The 20,839-nt window shown below is 41.2% G+C and overlaps 1 protein-coding gene across 1 annotated transcript in view; it reads left to right on the top strand.

The window, feature by feature from the left end:
• raly (RALY heterogeneous nuclear ribonucleoprotein) overlaps positions 1–20,839 on the top strand; it is a 104,028-nt gene that overhangs the window by 78,217 nt on the left and 4,972 nt on the right. Inside the window, exons 5-9 of the mRNA XM_079156784.1 lie at positions 527–574; positions 8,531–8,694; positions 13,349–13,468; positions 16,218–16,405; positions 17,813–17,857. Of these exons, the coding sequence (XP_079012910.1) occupies positions 527–574; positions 8,531–8,694; positions 13,349–13,468; positions 16,218–16,405; positions 17,813–17,854 (562 nt within the window). The 3' untranslated portion in view covers positions 17,855–17,857. The remainder of the gene's footprint in view (positions 1–526; positions 575–8,530; positions 8,695–13,348; positions 13,469–16,217; positions 16,406–17,812; positions 17,858–20,839) is intronic.

A 20,839-nucleotide genomic window follows, 5' to 3' on the forward strand; every position in this document is an offset into this window, starting at 1 on the left:
TTATGCGTTCTTAAGAACGGGACGGACAGAGACATTAAATGATAAATACTGTTCATCATATAAGTGATAAATACAGTTTCAACAAAAGGCAGTATTTATGTCTTATTTCTTATTAAGGTTTACACGTATGTATTGTTGTTTTATAGTTTTATTTTTGTTTTGAGGAACGTCTGACTTTGTTGTTTCCGCCAAAATCCTTCAACCAGGACAATTGTAAAATCTGTCCATAAACATTACACGTAATATACATAATTCACAAAAATTCAATTTCTCTTGCCGGGTTTTGTCTTTGTTCATATTTCTGTCTCTCTTTCTGTCTCTTGGGGTAAGATGAAGTGGTTTCTTTTTCTGTCTCCCACACGGTTTGTAATTACTGTTTTTAATTTGTATGTGCAACCATAAACCCCGGAATGTTTTCTGTTCCCATGTGTTGTTTTAAATGTGGTTTCATGCTCGTGTTACGTGAACGTACTGTGTGACATTTGTTTTTGCACTATCACTGTGTGCTATTGTGCTTCTTCCCCAGTGGCTACGAGTTTGACTACGACTACTACAGAGAAGACTTCTATGACAGGTAAGAGAAGGGATGCTTCTTGGGGTTCTTCCAGCATTCTTCTCCGTTTCAGTGCCAGCAGGCGATAACCACACATGATTGATCTGATGCGACGCAAACTGACCACACACAAGTAAATCCAGAATCTGATGAACTGTGGAAGATGAGCCTTGTGAGTCTAATTGGACAAGATTCAAAGTGCTAAATTCGACATTCAGAGCATCAGTAGCTTTACTCTGCTGTGCAGCCTATCACCTGCAGATCTTCATCCGACAGCTCACTGTTGCTGCTCATGACTGTTCCTTTACTGCCGGCAATATTTTAAACTAATCCGCTGTCAAAAAATGCAGGAAATGACCGTTGTCTTGTTCTACCACTTAAATGCTTTTAATGTGAAGCTGCAGCAGCACAAAATGTTCGTTTTGCATAAGCAGTGGGTTAACACAGTATTTATTTCCGGGAATGTCGTTTTCAGATACCCAGTTCGTAATACTGCAAATATATAAATATTGCAATACTTTTGTCACTGGGCCATAGGCTCAATCACTATTGTGTTGACTCACTTAGCAATGGATAGTGACTTAAAAGACATTGTTTTAAATGAAAATCTTTTTATTAAAATTAAATTATTACTTTAAAACGCAATCCACCCATCATCCCAACCCCCACACGCACTATTTTTCCTGCTCTATAAAACAATTCATCTTATTAAAGAAAGAACAGAAGGCGGAAGAAGATCAAGGAAATAGATGAATGGTTCTTTTGGGAAACGCTGCGGAGTCGCATGGAATGGGGCACCAGCTACATTTATGCAGGTGTGTGTGTGTGTGTGTGTGTGTGTGTGTGTGTGTGTGTGTGTGTGTGTGTGTGTGTGTGTGTGTGTGTGTGCCCCGTTTGAGTGCTCTGTCACTTGAACATAAACATATGTTGTTTTGGGGGCATTTGCTGAAACTGTCATTCTTCTTTGGAGGGATAGTTTGAATTTGGCCTTTGACTAAAAATGTGTCTCTTCCACAATTAAGTGGAAAATGTTCTTGAAGTGATCTGGAAAACTCAAATTCAGTGCAAACATGCACATTAAGTATTGTAGCTGAGAAGTGCAGTTTGCAGTTTGCCCTTTTTCTTTGTGCCTGATGCAATTATTCATGTGTCAAATGTAAATGTTGCCTTTGCACCAAGAACCTAGTATGCAGAAAATGACAGACCACAAGCTACAGGTCTTGACTGCCAAGGTGCAGAGGCATTCCTCAATACTTCAGGCCAGGAATTTACACATGACCGAGAGAAACCCTGGCATTTAATATCCCAACTCTCTGAAGACACTCTCAATTTCACTGTAACTGTGTGTGGCTATTTGCACTGAACTTTGCGAATTGGACTGTTTTTGAGGCTTATTTGCATAGATATGGAGCCAATTTCACGCCAAATGTCTGCACATTACCTAATTTTAATACGTGCAAACCAGAGCACAGGAGCACAGAGACTTTATTTGCTTGGCAGTTCAGTCCGGGGTGCATTTCAGCCTCTTTTTTTCTTTTTGTCCTGTTTGTGCAGGCTTAACGGCCGCAGAAACCGAGCAATCCTTTTGTGAATTCGCCCCTCAATTCACAGAATTTAATTCTGAAACAAAAAAAAATAACTGATTTAAATGGCATCCAAGAACAGTAAGACCGTTCCAAAATACAGTTGAACCGGACAGACACAAAAAGAGACAGAACACCAGCGCCAGCAGCAGACGATTCTCCACGGATTACATGACCAGGACATGAGCAAGGGATTATCTGCTTTACGGGGGATTTATTTTTTTCTCCCTGTATACCTGCCAATCTGAGAAACATCTGGCCAAATTCAATCCATTTACACTGACCTCTGCTGATATGTCACAGTGTGGGAACTATTAATGTTCCGCCAAGACCAGGTGAAAGTCATCGTCAAAGCAAACACTGTGATGAGGGCAAAAATAAATAAAAAAGCTGCATCTGTCTGCCCGTTGCTTAAAGTGAAACAAATCCCTGGACCCCGTCATGTGCCGTATGTCTCCTCTGCTTTTCATGAGAGTTCAGGACTTTGAAACTGACTCTTCACTTTTGTAACACACCAAAAATACACGTGTGCCAAAAGAAGCAAAGTGTGTATACTGAGCAGGACAGAGAGTAGAGATGTCCAGCTGAGATGAATCAGCGACGATTTATCCAGATGATCCCAAAACGTCAAAACCAATACATGCTTCCAATCTCAAAAAGGGATTTTTGCATTTCACCCTGAGAAAAAAACAAAACATGGGGTTATTCAGTGTCATTTTATGCAGAGGTTTCTGAAACAGAGGTTTTGTGTTTTGCAAAAGACAGTCACGCTTCTGAGAGAAAAGCAACTCTCCCATAATCCTTTTTTGACTCCTGTCAAAACACACTAAGCTTTGTCCGTCTGAAATGAAGCGGCCTAATACACTGAAGAAGGGTAATCAAGGTTTCTTCATCTCCCTGGATGAGGGAGAGCTGTGGTCTGTTAATTCTCTGAATTACACATCACCAACAACCACATTGCCTGTGCTCGCACACAGCACAAGGTTCAGCCAGAGAGTTTATCTCTCATGGGAGTTGTTGAGCATACACAACCCACGGCCGGACTGATCTCCACAGTGCTGTGTCAGCGCTAAGGAAAGGTCCGGCTCAAAACTTTATCATTCTGCTGTTGGGTGAAAAAAAAACAACCCTCTGGCTTGTTTGTATTCCTTTAAACTAATCACGATCGTCTTTGGCAATGTAAGCCCAGGATGCACCGACGGGGTCCTTGCAAAATCTATAACCGGTGAGGTGAGACTATTGTGATATACCAACCACCTAAATATAGCAGGGATTTAAATGAATGAATTCAGGGTCAGAGAGTTAAACATTTATTTTTACTGTTCTACCAAACCGTTGGTCAAAGACTCTTAACTTGCAGGTTGTTTACTAGAAACATAACGTTTTAGATACGCATAACTCTTTCCAACCAACCTCTCCGGGTAACGGCAGCCAGAACATCTGAAACGATTGGATGAGAGATTATGCATCAGAGTCAGAGCTGACCAATATCACACTCTCTGCATTCGAGGGGTGGAATTTAGCGAAGGGTCAATTTGCAGGAAGACGAGGATCAAACAGACGAGGCAACCGAGGAGTAGTTTCATGGAGAAACAGCGGAATGATCTTAACTACTCAAGTCATGTGACCTCAATTTAACTAATTATGTCTTTCACTGCTGAAGACCCGATCAAAAGAAAAAGAACCCTGAAACCAGCAGAAGTGAAGACAGCTGTTAACCAGGCCTGACGGAGCATCAGCAGAGATATATGGCCAAAAGCATGTGAACACCCCAAACCAACCGTACCATCTAAAGCTATGGGCATTCATTCTTTGGTGTAACAACCTTCAGTCTTCCAGGAAGGCCTTAGACTAGATTTTTGTTTAACCTGGCTGCAGAACTGTGCTCCCATTCAGCCGTCAGATCATCGGTTGTACAGTGCAGATGATGCCACTTAGGTGAGGGGAAGTAAATTACTATCGAAGATGAAGATAACACAACTTTAATGCAGGACAGACACACTTTTTACACAGCAATGTTGGCTTTCTAACAGTCTGGCTCCGCCGTTCCAGTTCATCACAACAGTGTTGGATGGAGTTTAGGACAGTCAAGTTCTTCCAAGCCAAAATTCCTCAGAGGCCTTACCCAAAATGTTGCCACAAAGTCCGAAGCACATCATTGTCTTCAATATAATTTCATGCCTAAGCATCAAGATTTTATTTTTCACTAGAGAGCCATGACCAGTTCATGAAAAACAGACCCGGACCAATCAATGGTGCTACCGAGGGGTCCCCGCCTTGTTTGACGTACCTGGAATACCTCCACGGGGAGGACGTCCTAATCACCACCTCAACTGGCTCTATTCAGTCTAAAGTAAAGGATTTGCTACTCAGCCCTCCTCCCAGATGTGTGAGCGCCTCATCCCATCGCTCAGGGTCAGCCCAGCAAACCCTGTGAAAGACACTAAATAGAACAGGATTTCTCCCGCTCATCTGCTGGCCACAAGCTGGCTTAATTAACCTCGTTACAGCCATCCCACCAAATCAACCCCTATACCAGAATTTGAGAAATCATGCTGAGCTTTACTGGATAAACATCTGTCTTAACAGATGGTGAAACATGCTGAACAGCTGGGTTGCAGACCTCAGGACTGATTTACACCCATAACTGATCTGGCAGTCTCACTCCCTCCCACCTCACTTTCTTTCCTTCCTTATATCTTATTTTCTTTCTTCCCCACTTATCCTTTAATTTCTGTCAACCCTTCTGTGTGTTGAAGTCTTTTTCCTCTTTGTCAACTCCTTTTTATTTTTTGTTCTCAACATCAAAAGCAGCCTTAGCTAGTCCTGGAATTCTATCATTTTAGGGACAAGGCCACTTGGTTTTTGGTCATTTGTTCAAGGATACAAAGGCCAAATGCCAGGACAGCAAGGCCATCAAATAAAAGAAGGAATTTACATTATGGGTTAAGGATGATTTTATTTTTAATACGATACTTTAAATATAACTATCAGTGAAATAAATAGATAAATACATTTGTTTATTTTGATAGAACAATTTATTAACGTTTTGCCTTTAATTGTGTTTATAGTTCTTTCCTACTTTGTTTTGCCGCTTGTCAACAGACAAAGTTAGTACACTTAAAAGTCCAAGTGTGAACGACATGAATCAAAGATTTGTGGCTGTGTTTTATTTGTTCAAAGTACAAACAAAAGACACTGGTGAAAAAAATGTAGTGACAGGAAAGAGGAGGAAACGGGGAGTAAGGCCAAACTGAGGGGGCACAAAGTTTATCTCCTGAAGTATGATCTGTGTGGTAAAACTTGGAATTAAAAACCTTGTCTGCTCTGATGATTTGCTAAGTGCCGCAGAACAGCTTTGTCCAAATGGTCAAATTAAATTGCCACGTACTACTTTAGCTCTCTTTTCCCTGTGGAGACACATGTTAAGCTGGGGGAGTGAAGCACATAACCATCTGGACCTGTGATTATAAGTTGCTTCTTGTCCCAAATGGTTAAAACACAGCCTGCAATGGAACATATCTCATCGGGTTTAAAGTAGTCAAGCCAAAGGGAGGTCAGTCTTTCATGACCCAAGTTGAATTCACAAGTTATTACATGTTTTACTGCTTTTTATTAACCAAGCAGGTGTGCAGATCGTTTTATTTAGCTTCAGTGGGAAATATCGTCAGCCACCTGCTTGCTGGGGCAAGTTCGTATGATATCCTATGATAGGAAAAGTTTCTCCTAATTTTTCGTGCGTTTTCCTACAAAAGGCTTTTCAAATGTATCTTCCGTCTTCACAGGAAGCTCAGTTGGGTTTGGGCAACAAAGGTATTTGGTTAGATTGGTATTTGGGTTAAAATAACCACGAAAATGACGTCACTAAAGTACGCAAATTACGTTTCAAAAACATCAACATTGACATCTTGTTTCACACTGAAAAGAACTGCGGTCTCCTGGCGGAAAGATCAAAGGTGGTTGGAACCATCCACCTCCGTCCCCGCCCACCCGGTGTGTGATTTAGCGGTCTTTATTTGAAGATAACGTGGATAACATCCAAAAAACTTTGTGGTATATCTCAAATTTACAGGGCATTATTTTTCGTAGGTATTGCTACGAAGGCTGGACAGACACGTTACCCAATTTATGACATTGTTAATATTCATTACTCCATTGTCTGCTCTATTATCCTTATAGAGGGTCGCTGCTGGAGCCGATCCCAGCTGACATTGGGCGAGAAGTTGGGTACACCCTGGACAAATTTGTTGCCCAATTTATGACATTGTCAATATACAGTAGGGCTCCATGATATATGGTTTCAGCATCGACATTGCAATGTGCGTATGATCGCCAACATATTCTCACCCCAATGTGTCAAATACCGCAGTTTGGCCAGTGCTCCTGAGCTCTAAACTGTGAAGCGCTACTTATTCCTCTAGGGTCACTTTCGTCAGGGACGGCTTGTCGAAATAATTCACAAGAAGTAAACGAGACCATCAGCAAGAATATTGGCTATTTCTATTAGTTATTCTCAGTACTTGTCATCGGCGCCACCGGGTCGGATTCCGTGCAAAATCACGAAGGGTTCACCAGGAAACAACGAGGACGTTTGGCTGCAGTGAGTTTCACACTATTATTCACAACTATTTATCATTATGAAGACAAAATCAAAGCAGCCTTTGCTGTCTGTCCCAATAGCTGTTTTTCTTGGACACCGATTGAGAAATAACAGGTGTTTCCACAAAGTTATGTCATCTGCACAAGATGCTTTGGTCAAATACAGCCGATAATAATAAAGAGAGATTGTCTGTTTTCTTGAAAATGTAAGTCTCCAGATATTGTGTGAGCCAGATCACCTCGATATTGGCCATTAAACATTTAAAAGCAAGGACTGCGTGGGTGTTTATTATCTGCAGCTGTGAGCAGCAGTGAGGTCAAACAATCTGACGTCTCGTCTTGTGACCTGAGAAAAGTATTGTCGATATGAGTTCATGGCCAACGATGTAGAAAATGAAATAACTTTTTTATTGTTTCCAAAAGAGCTTCTGCAATCAATTTCAAGTTGGCTCAACTTAGAAATAAAAGTTCACCTGCTGCCTTAAAAACTGGAGAGAACACAACTTGAAGATAAGCTTTGTTTCAATCCGAAAAGTTATACAAGTTATCCAACAAACAACTCACTATGCTACATTATCGAAAAATAAGAAGAGAACATACAATTCCACCATATTTCAACTCAACTTCAACTATATTCATACAAGTTCAATTGCAAGTTAAATGGACTAATCTTTTAAAATTACTCTTTATCGTGAATAATATTGGCAAGTTTTTGGCAAGAAAGCCACAGAGGAAAACATTATGTTTGGGATTTAAATAACTATGTACAGTTCACTATAGGCCACAAAACGAACTTCAGGTTAGGCAAACCGTCCCAATGTTAGGTTTAGGCAACAAGTAGAAATCCTTATTTTAGTGTACAGCTCTAAGAGACACAGAGGACCCGAGTCCAAACAGGAATAACTGCAGCAGATCTGCCCTGACCTCTGCTGACCTCTGGTACCGTTTATCTGAAACAGACACAAACGGCCCAGATGAGGGGCAAAGAGAGAGGAGAGCAGTGGGGCAGCACGTACAGATGAAAATGATTAGGACATATGGAAATAGTGGGATGAATTATTCTACAACAAACGTATGTATTTTCAACACAATAACCTGTTTGGATTCTTCGCACGTGCAGCCCGAGGCCTCAGAGGAAACATAATGAGTGCAGGCCGAGCCTCTCTGAGATACAGCCAGAGGTGTTTACACTAAAGCTTCATCTTTAGTGTCCACTTGTTTGTTTTGTTAAAGTGGTGCCAGATAGAGAGCAATCGGCTGAGGTGTTGGTGTAGAGAGAGAGAGAGAGAGAGGAGCAGTGGTTGAGCGAGCTAGAGAAAGAATAGAGCGGGAGCGGCGCTAAATAAAACACAGTTGAAATGTTGACGATATGTGATCCTTAGGTAACTACTAAGTTCACTAAGACGAGCTCGCAAGCAAACCTTTTTGCAAAGGCAAACAGTGTGTTTTATTTGTCCCAGTAACGCTGTATTATATTAAAAATACACAAAATATCCAGACCCCAGTATTAACGCAGAGATAATCCTGACGGGCAGGTGGCACCTTGCACGGTAGCCCACTGCCATCAGTGTATGATTGGTTGTGAATGGGTGAATGATGACTTGTAGTATTAAAGAGCTTTGAGTGGTCAGAAGACTACAAACGTCCATTTACAACTTACCAAACACCCTCTCCTCATCATCTGACCTCTCCTCTTTCAACTTTCCCCCTTGCTTTCCTCCTTTCTTTCTTTTCTTTCTTTGTTGCCTCTCTTTGCCTCCCTCCTTTCCGTCTCCCCTCTCCTCGCTCTCTTCAGGTTGTTTGAGTACCATGGCAGGGTGTCTCCGGTCCCTCGGGTGGTGCCCGTCAAACGCCCGCGGGTAGCGGTGCCTCTGGTACGACGGGTCAAATCCTTGCCCGTCAAACTGCTGGCGCGTAACGCCTCCGTCCTCCCCACCAGCAACGGCAACAAACAGAGATGTAAGTCTGCTACTCTATTTACTAATTCTGACAGAAGTGCAACTTCAACACATTCAAATTAAACAAATGTTCTAAATGTTGGTCACCTGCACACACAGTATGTGAGGGTCGGTTTGGGCATGCAATAATAAATGCATTGATATTGATAAAGATTGTGTCGGTTTAAGTTGTTAAACAATAGCATTAGCTGAAGTAGCAACAGTAGGCTAGCTGTTTTTGTTGTGTTAGCAGCTTCAGTCAGCAGCGAAATAGTCAAATTGTAGGATTCTGAATGTAAAAACGAGTAATCGTCGTGTTGGTATCCCGTAGTCTTAAACCACCACATGGCATCAAACTCTCTCTTTCTCTCTGCCTGTGTGCCCCTCTTCCTTTTCTCACTTGTTCAATTTGTCTTCTTGTATATTTTCTCGCCCAACCTGACAAACTCCACTCTTGTGATCCAAACCTTCCCGTCAACCATCCTTCAAGTCGATGTTTTACGGCGGAAGGTTGAAGCATCACTGCGACTGTCGTCACATTATTTTAGGATTCTGCTCATCAAACTTTCATTTCACATCATGTTCACAACGTGGATCTGAAAAGAAAAGCTGACTCCCGTTAGATCCTTTTGTATTATTTCTTTCCAAACAGCAGTTTTTGATTCCTGCGAGTTTCGACTTGTTGATTGAAAACTGAAGTCTCTGAACAGTCTCTGAACACATGAGACGTACTGGTTTTAAATGAAAACGTAAAAGTCTGTCAACTCTTGTTTCAAGGCTCTGGTTTCGCTGTCCATGTGAAATAACTTCTCTGACTCACGTACTGTTCCGACTGTTTGGCCAAAGTCTACCTTCTACTCCAATCAGGAGGACAGTATTACAGCATCTCATCTGCACACTAGACATTTGTATTTGTTTAGCTGGCCAATCAGGCGTGCCGACCAAAAATACGTGTGAACCCTTCAGCTTATAAGGCAGCTCACGTTGACTTCAGCGAGCGGGGTTAAGAGTGGCAGGTCCCCCGTCAAAGAGGCCTTTGCTTATAGAACGAGGGTTCCTTTAGATATTTGTTTGAACCAAGTCTGTCTTCACCAGAAAACAATGACAGAATGTGTTGTTTGTCCAAAGCAAATCATTCCTTCGATCAGAATCTAAGACAGCAACTTTGATTCAGCGACACAAAGCGTTCTACGAAGGAGTTCCTCTTTGACGTGTCAGATCATGAGAGACTGCATTTGTTTCTACCAACAGTCAACATTGTCAAAACATTTGTTTTAAACCTCAAACCTTAACCAATGACCTTTAGTCACATAAACTTTACTGGACATTAATGATAACGGTGGCAGATCAGAACATGTTCATATGAGTCGTTTTGGAAGGCACAGAGAAGAAACCTATTGTGTTCACGTTCTCCTAATGTTTGTACCAAATCAGCATAATGACAATGAATTTATTATGTTGTATGAAGGAATGAATACTTGTTTCTATGTCCATGAGGTTCATATAGTCTTTAGGTTTTAGTGTGAGAGCAGATTTTATGATTAAGCTGAAACTTTTTGGCCTCATGCAGAATTGTCTCATGCATGCTGGAGTGAATATGTGTCTAAGATTATCTCATTAGAGTCACAAAGAACCAGTTGAGACTAAACCAATGTATCGCTTTCAGATATGAGGCCTCTCAGACTGGCTGCTTTCATTAACAGAGATCCAAGCAGCCACACTTTGAGTGGTTTGAGTTGTCAAACGTCAACATTTAAATCATTCCCATCGGCCTTCAGCTCCTCATGTTTTCTAAAATGTTTCGAATTTCAGGGAGAATTAAATTTTACCCCAAGTGCTCTAAAACATCTGACTTTTATTAAAGGAGGAGAGAGAAAAGTGGACAAGAGCAGCAAGACAGCAGACAAAACTCTGGTAGAAGCAAAGATGGAGAAGAGGGGGAAGGGAAAGAAAGGAGGAAGAGGACGGAGAGAGACAGAGATGTGAATGTGACACACACACACACAGATGGGAAATATGGTAGTAATTTGAGTTCATTGTAGTGAAACAAAAACAACCACCAGATGTGTTTCATGGCTTCAGTTGTTGGCTGTTGCCACTAATGTACTCATCACTTGGTCTGTCTTTCCCTAATTACCTTCTTCTCTCTCGGCTTTGTTCAGTGGTTTACTGGCGACGTCTCAATGTCTTCTCTTTTCTTTTCCTTTCTTTTTTTAAATTGCAGAACAAACAAAATACGTCAAAAAACATAATACGGATGCATTATACAGGTAAATCATATGACCAACATATGGATAATAAAGCAATAAGAAAATAAAACTATGATCCAGACCCTGTTTTGTGTGTTTCCAATGTTTCGCATATAGCTTGAGTCAGAGATGTTCGCTCTTCAAACATAAATAGAGTTTCTGAGGTTTATAAATAAATAGGAACAAATGGTGATCCCTCCTCACGTAGACAAGCCAGTTCTTTGGCAAAGTAAGCGTTGCCCCGTAACTCTCCATGAATCTTAAGGTTGGGTGATGTAGTGCATCTAAAAGGTTTGAGACTGGAACGGGTCGCTCCCCATAAATATCATCTCCGTATCCAATACAGAGAGTAAAACCGCTTCAACAATCCTTTCCTCATAAATAATGCAAAGAAGGATTTATTTCGAGAAAGAGAGCCCAATTTCCATCTCAGGTTCGTTAACAACATGCCAATATGGACTTTAAAAATAACGTTTTGTATATATTTATTTATTTATATAATGTTGCAAGGTGCTGTGAGCAGAACACATTTCATAACTTCCATAGTCTGTAAAATACAACAAATATAATTTATGATTCGGCCGTCTTTCTGAAGAATGTTAAAAAAACAATTACCAGTAATTCTGATTTCTTTGCATTTGTATGCCCCCCCCCCTCCCCGGCATTCCACGTGTTGAAAATACAAATAAGCTAAAATCATTTTAATCAAAAGAAAGTATAAATTCCAAAGGAATTCAACAGAGCTACGGTTATAAAACAGATGAATAAGTTGTCTAACAGTTAAAGTATGAAACAGTTCATCACTTTGACCCACAGCACGGCGTCTCAGACTGTGTTGGCAAGACTGTTGTGGAATCTGGTATAAATATTCATGGTTCAGATGATTCATGATGGATATTTTAGTGATTCCCTGAGACGAGGCAGAGAACTGCAGCAGGAAGATGACCGAGATGAGCTACGGCAAAGTCCAAATAAACAAACGGGGAATATTAGACCGTAAGGCTAGAATCACACGCTAAATAGTCAGGACCGGGGGAGGGTAACGAGCGACAGGTGAAACCAATCGGGGTGGGACAGGCGGACGCAAAGGCGGGAAACACGTGAGGCAAGACGTGAGGTATCTGAGGAGCAGGGCGGGACACGACGATGTCGTCTTGGAAGATCCGGGCTGATGCTCAGTCACGCATGCTAACATACTGTTTACACTGTCAATGTCAAATCTGGTATGTAGCGTGTTCGCCCTGCGTAGTATGAGTTTATAATACATGAGCAAGAGTTTTAAGACGTGAGCACTTTTTCAACTGCCCCACAATGCATTGCGTCTGGGTGCCTTGACACCGGCTGTCAGTCAGTTCATCCAAATAAAGCCTGTTTGTAATTTTGCTGTGAGATCACACGTTATCGTCCGTTCACTCGGCAGTATGCAGTACACATACTGATTGAGTAAGTAGTACGCGGTACGTTATGCGATATCAAACGCACCGCCTGAGTCCATGGCTGCGGCAGAACAATCTTTTGTTGCTCAGGAAAGTTCCAAAGTATGAATGTGTCTGCTGTGAGAAGAGCTCGTCAACTTCTCTAAACGCTGCAGAAAGGTGCTTCAGTGCTTCCTCTCCTATCTCCTTCAGCATAGGGAACACTGGACCACACTTTACCATAAAGGAAAGGAGTTCATGCCGTCCCACAATGTCCTGCGGCTGCAACATTTAAAGCTATAAGGACCATGAGGCTGTCAACATCCGCCGTTGCTGTTTAGATGTACACTGTGCGTAAATTAAAAACATCATTCTCAGGAGGGGAAAGTTAGTTTTGGACAGGAATCCTCCCGTGAGTTGCATTGCATTGAGTTTGTTATTGTACTCATTTTCAGAACAACAAATATAAAAACATAAGTGCCGTCTGATTTTCAGTTCTCTCCACATCCTTCCTTGAACTCATGACGTTTTCCATAGAGTTCAAGGAAGAGCGGTTAGGACGAGACATCAGAACATCTGCTTTGGTGATTATTCAAACCGCAGCGGATGGAAACCTCCGGCCACGTTGTTAAAATTCACCGCGGCAAAATGATTGCACGGCTCGCTTTTGACCCATTAGTCACACTGGAGAACCTTAAGAACGTTGTTTCTAAATCCAGTAAATGTCTTTCAGGATCAAGCCCTTGTCTAATAAAAATGGACATAATAATCTATCATCACCTCAAGAACATTCCAGAAACAATAATGTTTGAAAGATTCTGACCTTTTACAAGGCAAAGGTCTGCTTCACCCTCTGCAGACTTGTTAATCAGACAACGGGCGCTAACGTCTCCCTCTCTCTCTCTCTCTCTCTCTCTCTCTCTCTCTCTCTCTCTCTCTCTCTCTCTCTCTCTCTCTCTCTCTCTCTCTCTCTCTGCACCCGTTTCTTTCTCTGTCTATATCTCTCGACCAGCAGTGAAAGGTGCAGAGCTTCAGGCGATCAAGTCAGAGTTGACTCAGATTAAAGCCAACATCGAAGCTTTGCTGGGCAGACTGGAGCAGATCACAGAAGACACACACATCACCTCCTCAGGTGACACACACACACACACACACACACACACACACACACACACGTGCACGCAAATAAAACACTCATATTAGGAAGGATGAGAACAAGATGGAGATTATGTAAACAATGTGCTGGGATTATGTTAACGTGACTGTGCTCATAGCCGACTGGTGACAGAAACATGATCACAGTCGGGTATTTGGAGAACTCCACCTCCGAATACAACCAACACAACTCTGACTAAAATGCATGCCAAACTGATTTTCTTCCATTATTGGTAGTTTATTTAGGATAATATTTGTGCAGTTTATTTACCACATGATCTACAATGTTGAAGCAAAACTACAGTGCAGCTACTGCAGTACAGTACAAATAAAAACAGAGTGCTAAAGCATAATGATTGCAGTATTCACACAAAAAGATATAAAGTCAGAAGGTTAGTGAAGCGGTAGCCCAGAACTAAATATTGTGGTGGTTTTAATATTGTTTTTCATTTTAGAACAACGTAAATTCAACATCAATTTAGAGTTTTAGTTAAACCAAGATATACATTCTTTTTGTGGTATTGATATGTAATGCATAAAATACTGCTCTGCCATAACTGCTCTAGATGTTTTATGTAACACATGTTCTTGCATATTTAATGTTGTACTTCAGTTCAGAGTCGGGTTTGTCGAGGGCTTCAACGGTTCACTTCCTTGATAGAAAGTCTCTGGGAGCCACGTGTGCTCTTCAGCTTCCTGGAGACACAAATGGAATTGTCACATCAAGAGAAATGAGCAGGAAAGAACATGAAATATGACTTTCCTCATTGATGTTACTGTCTGCACTGTCTTCTGAAGACATGCGTGGCTTATTTGATGTTTCAATGAAAAAGTCACCGAGGCCATGCACATCTTTCACTATGAACCAGGCCCGTGTGATGAAATACCTGCTCAAATAAAGTAAATCTGCCAACGGAAATATGCTGAAGAAGAAAAACAAATCACGTGCAAGGAAAAGTATGCCACAGTATAAATACAAGAAAAAGAGGGAACCAATACTTTCATGGGAGTGAGGTCAAGCTCTTCTGTTTTTAGCAGTTTATTTACTGTCATCTGCTTACAAGTCACAAGGAAGCCATCCATGTGATAAAGTTAAACTGTCCAAACTTACTCTGTTATAAATTATAAAAGAATCTGCCAACGTTTCTATCCAAGGTACACAGTGAGAGATCTCATACGGTGTAATATGGGACTCATCCACCGTGACATGGACTTCCACAGACTCCTTTGAAACTTCTTTTGTGAAATGTCAAAAGCAATCGTAATCCACGTTCAGATACGTTACCCCTCGCAACGTAATTCACAGTGTAGCTCTGTCATATGGGAACGTGACTTTTAGGAGACGGGACTTTAATGAGATGCAAAAGTCTTTCAACACTGTGATGACGAAGCTGCATGACAAGGGGACCACGTTCTAATTAATATAAAAAACACCAATTTAAAAGTTAATTTTACATAAAAAATAATCAATATCTGGTTTGAATAGAAGTTCAATGTCGAGCCATAGGCCCAAGTCATTTATGCAGAAAAGTATCATCATTACAAGTAGAATTTAGGTTTACAAAGCAGTTACTAGATTGAAACCAGTTTTGTTTGTTGTTAAAATCCAATTGTTGGGCCGTTTTAGTATTTGGACTTTGGGGCCATCACCATTTGACATCTGTTCATGTCATTTATGTAATGTTAAGTATAATTATGAGAAAGAAATACAGGATAACATCACACAGAAGGGCCCAGAGGGAGGCCAAGTCATATTTCTCCCATCTGCTGTCAGGCTGCAGTTCAGACTGCTGTGATGAACGAAAGGCAACAGATTTCTGGAACCTGCACAGTTTGAGGAACATTAAATAGTTTCTGTGACCTCGTAATTCACTGTTAGGGGTCATTTCATGTATTTCTGTGAGACCACGGTAAACAGCAGTAGTGTTGGGAGTCAGGAAAAGGCTACCGTGCATGGGAATGAGGACTTTCCAGTTTCCACACGCCTTCCTCTGCTGACCACACGCAGCTTCTACGGTCTGTAAGTATGAAGTATGAAGACCTGCTCATAGATATTAACCCCATCATTAGTTATTTCCCGGGCAGCTACGCTTTTGAGAAAGCTCAAAAGGCATGGATGTAGTTAAACTGTCCTTTAACTAACCAACCAAAAGCACATGCCGATCCAGCCAATCAGAGCGTTAAAGAGGACTCCTCTCATCCTGTGGATTATATCCGATTCTGTATTTGCTCTTAATAACTTAAAATGAGTCGGGAGAAAAAATACATTTCCCAAACTTAGGCAGGTTTTGAATCTAAAAGGTTTGTCATCTAAACTGTTCTACCTTGGTCTCTCACACACACGTGCACACACACACATACATACACACACACACACACACACACACACAGGACACTTACCGGGGATATTTCAGAGCAGACTATTGTGTGACGTTTTGTTTTTCCATTGTTTCTTTATCATTGTATCACAAGAATCAACTCTCAATCAATGCTCCAAATCAGTCTCTTCTCTTCAGTCATAAAGGACGGCTCTGTGTTCTCTCTGCTTAAAGAGATCGGAGAGGAAACAGTGAAGCTCCTCTCGTGGGACTTTGGAGAATTCTACCGGCTGTTTTTATGGCCGATACGAAATAATAAAAATTATACTTTCCATATTTTTCTAACATTTGTGTGTGTGTGTGTGTGTGTGTGTGTGTGTGTGTGTGTGTGTGTGTGTGTTGGTGCAGAGCTGAGGAAGGCGGGGGAGTGTAAGAGCGAGGAGGCGTGGCAGGAAGGGGAGGAGTCGAGCTCAGAGCTGGAGGACGAGGAGGAGCACAGACAGAACAGCGAAGCTGAGGAAGAGGAAGAAGAAGAAGACGAGGAGGAAGAAGAGGAGGGAGAGCACACGCAGGACGACACCCACGACCACACGCTGGTATTTACACCTGTGTGTATGTGACAGACACAATGAGGACTCCTGTAAGTTTACAGGTTTGTGAGGACCTTTGGACGTCCTCTAGCATGTCTGTGGACTCCTGAATAAGCAGCAGCAGTACGATACCTCCACACCTATCAGACCTCCTGTAATTTAATCCCGCAGCTGAACAGAGCCGCTGTCCCTCTCCTTCCTGCTGCCGCTGACCTCGGCCGCTGTGTTTACATCAAACATAATGGTAGCGACCGCTTGCTGACTGAAAGCACGTTTAGTCTTTGTCGAATGACCAGAGAAAAAAAAGATAATTCTAAAATAACACACGGGTGTATCCTCGATGTATTTATCAAATCGCCCAATTTCCCAGCATTATCTTATTTCCTTTACACGGTATGGAGGTTAAATCCCACAGCTGCACAGCGAGACACAAACACACTCTCCTTCCTTATGTTGTTACAGACAGGTGTCATTCCCAGGTCATCAGATACCGATACGCAAGGCACCAATAAGCGTCTGTATCAAGGTCCGCATCACGAGTGTTGAAGGGAAGATGAAACAAAAACAGGACTTTAATCCCTTAAGTGACCTACGTAAGTTAACTTACAAAACATACTTAACTTACGGATGTAACTTAAGCTTTGCAACAAACATACACATTTTAAGTTACATACGTACATAACTCCCATACATACTTGAGCGACGTAACAAAGGTACTTATTTTAAGTTACATATCTTTGTTACTTTGACGTAATATAGTTAATTTACATTACATACTGCACATGACACACTAAACTAACATACTTAAGCAACGTAACAAAATAGCTGCTTACTAAAATAGCATGTGTAACTTATGTACATAACTTAAGTGACATAAAAAAAATAATTATTTTAACCTTTAATCTTTTCCTGAACCTAACCGAGTAGTTTTATTGCCTAAAGTGATGCCAACAAATCCCGACCAAGCCTCCCAATGTGACGAGTTAGGAATGAAAACCAGGTTCAAAAGGTCACTTCTAACCGTCCACTTGATTGCATTTCAAAATGCTTTTTAAATTGTAGTGCGGTTAGAATGCTCATAATACCTTCCCATCATAATGCTTAATCTTCCAATGTGTTTGATGCACTGTTGTATTTGTTGTATCTGAAGTGTTTTGATGGGCTCTTCTGCTCTAATTCCACAGTATAGTTTTCAATAGATAAACTTGATTTGTCTCTCAAGAGATTTGCAGAAAAATAACAAAACCACCAGTTGTTTTGTTTTTTATCTGTATGAATTCTTATGTTTCCTTTATGTGCGCAAACATGTTCTAATGTAGTTTGAGGCCAATTTCACAGAATATTTGGACACTTACAGCACGTTTGTGTATGTGTTTTCACACTCTGGTCTTTTTCTTTTGTTGTTCTGTTCAGGACAGTCGCATATCATCAGAGATGGACTCCATTCACCCATGAGAGGTGAGCGGTTCTCACACTCAAAACCACAAGACCCGTCTTTCTCTCTCTGACATGCACGTTCAAGCGGCTGCCATTTAAAATGTATTTTTGCCAGTTTAAAAGGAGGCGCTTCTCAGAAATGTGCCAGCTAAATAAAGAGAAGGTGATTGTCCTATAGAGGCCGTTAGAGGCTCTCTGACGCAGCCGTCTTGCGGAGGTCAAAGCAGTGACGTTTCAGCCACATTTATTTCAAACAGATCTGAAATGATCTGGGGCTGACTCACTAAGTCTGGAACTCTCTGTCATTGCTTTGAAGCCTACGACTTCTTATAATGTTCACACAGATGGAGAAATAGCAAACAAAATTGACAAACAACCATTTCCAGACCGTGTAGATACAATCTGAACGTGTCAAACATTTCGACATTCTGAAACAAATCATGTTCTATATGCTGATCCTAATCAAAGGAGAGCGAAAGGTTTCACTGATTCCATTAAATCTTCATATGAGAAGAGTCACAATGGATCCTAAACAGGTTGAAAACATAAACCATGTAGAACTACTTGAAGGACATTTGCAATTTATCAGGGCTGAATTAAAAAGTTATGAAAATGTGAAAACACACAAAAACATCCACAGCTCTAACAACACAAAGTCAACATCTCTGACCCCCCAACAGAACCTTCCCACACAAGGAAGCTGCATCGTGAGTTGTGTTTCGAGGGAAACGTATTTTCTTGTGTATTATGTTTGTTTTGAAGTATCACAAATAAGTTTCAAATGAGTTTCAAATGAGTCCGCATTGGGAGGATGTTGGGCTTTCACCATGGACTCTGTGGTTTCTGTCCTTTTTGAAACTAAGTACATTTGTAGCCTAAACAGAACCAAGTTCTTTTGTTGCGTTTTCTGTTTTCTTCATAGTTATTTAAGGCCAAACAAGTGTTTTAACTAAACCAAACCAACTTGTAGCATTTCTGCGTTTGTTTCGGTTTTGTTTCAATTTACAGAGTTAATCTGTAAATGTTTGAAACTGTTTGAAACTGCGACCATAACCCGGGAGGAAATAGGTTTCCCTCGTAATATTCAGTAAGAGTACAGTTTGGTTGTCTGGGAACGTAATTTTGTGGGCGACGGGGTTGAAGTCAAAGTTCAGATTCTCTTCATGTCATTGAAGAAATGAGGAACGAGCTTGTTACATTGCTCTTTCTACTTAACATCGAGGTTGGAAGATGCATGTTTCGGTGCTCTCATTTTCATGACTAATAATATATTTTCTTGATTAAAGGTAACACGGTTGCTCGTGTGTTATTACTGATAATAATAAAGTACGCAGATGTCGGTGAAGAAGGCCCTCTGTGTTCATGAACCAGAACATCGTCAGTCTGTCTTCACCTGATGATCAGAGCTAATCAAAGAGGCATCGCTTTGGAACTGAACACAAACGTGGCCTCTGCGTTGCCGCACAATATACCAAGTGTTTCCATGAATGTTGATTTAAGTGCAGCTCGTGAACTTGATCACACCGCACGAAATGAAAACAAATGTTTTCATTTTGCTCCCTAGAGTGAAATATGTCTTCCGCTCTGAGCCGTCCTGCTGCTATATAACCGGGCGTCATGTCGTTCATTGGCTTACAGCGTTACACTACTTAACAACTGTGCTCCAAATTATGATTAAGCTTTACGTGTGTGTATATGAGGCCTAGTTTGTTGTTAAAAAAATGTTTTATTAAGAGTTTTTTCTGGCATTAAAAGTGATGTTATGATTTGTATTGATTCAGTAATATTTGAAGTGATTAAATCTCTCAAGAGCAAGACACACAGCTTCCAAGTCACGAATCTGAAGCAGCGCTGTTACTAACAACTCCATTACATGGTCATTGACATCCCATTTGTAATAAAGCACGTTGCTATTAATGTAGCCTTGGAACATAATATGTTGTTCACTCCATAACATCATTTCCCATAAGCCCTGTCAAAGGTGTTGCACAGCAGAGATTACAGCTAAAATGTTAAAATGACATTAAAAGAGAGCGTTGCTGGATATTAAGGTGCCATGATGTCAGTGCCTGCTTAGCTGCGCTGGCAGATTGTCACATAGGAGCTGTAGTTCTCTGCATGCTGACAAATGAATCGTTTTTTAACGTTGTCATGAGAAGCGCTGTAGTGGATGCTAACTTGTCTTTGAAACGGGGAAAGTAAACCTCCGGTTCAACAGAGGCCAAGGAAAGACATGTTGAATGAATTGCACCGAGTTACAGACGCTAGTGGAGCAGAGGCTCCCCCGGAGGCAAAGCATCAGCTTAAAGAAGTAGAGGAGTCCTCATATGTTTTTTCTTTAGAGATTGCATTTGAAAAACAGGAATGTTATTCTGTTATTCTTTCGCAAACCTTGTACACACTCCCTCAATCTTCCCTTTCTTCTCCGAATTTCCCTCTTTTGTGGATTCCACCCGATCTTCTCTGAGCAGACTGTCTGCTTTTAATTCAAGTTCTTACCGGGAGAAGAGGCCCACAGCAGTTAATGAAGTGAGCACTCGCTCCCTCAGAGAGAGTATCACGAACAAATATTATGTTCAGGATACACGTTGCTGACATGAGGTTTTTTTAGGCAAAGCTAAGAATTGGAAAAAGTAGTTTCATGTGAAAACTAAACTCTTGTTTACTCTTGAACTGTTGTTACAGCTGTGGAATCATCACTTTCTGGCCCACAGCTCACTTAGATTTGTCTTCTAAGATCCACAGTTTTCACTCTTTATTCACCGGCCTTCTGCAGAACCCCTGCATGTTTTGGCGAGGCATCCCATACGACTTGTAGAATAACATGAAGGAATACTTTATCCACAAACTGTCCTTTTGAGTGTCAGTAAGTCAGCCCGTGTTACCTTGAATTCTTGGAAGAAAACTTTATTTTTCTCACGTGGCTCCAGAGGGCGAAGCTGCGACATGTGGAGCCGGCTGTTTCGCTGCATCATTGTGTGCTGTGACATCATTCTAAACAAC

Source organism: Pholis gunnellus, assembly GCF_910591455.1.
Source record: "Pholis gunnellus genome assembly, chromosome: 3".
NCBI lineage: Eukaryota > Metazoa > Chordata > Actinopteri > Perciformes > Pholidae > Pholis > Pholis gunnellus.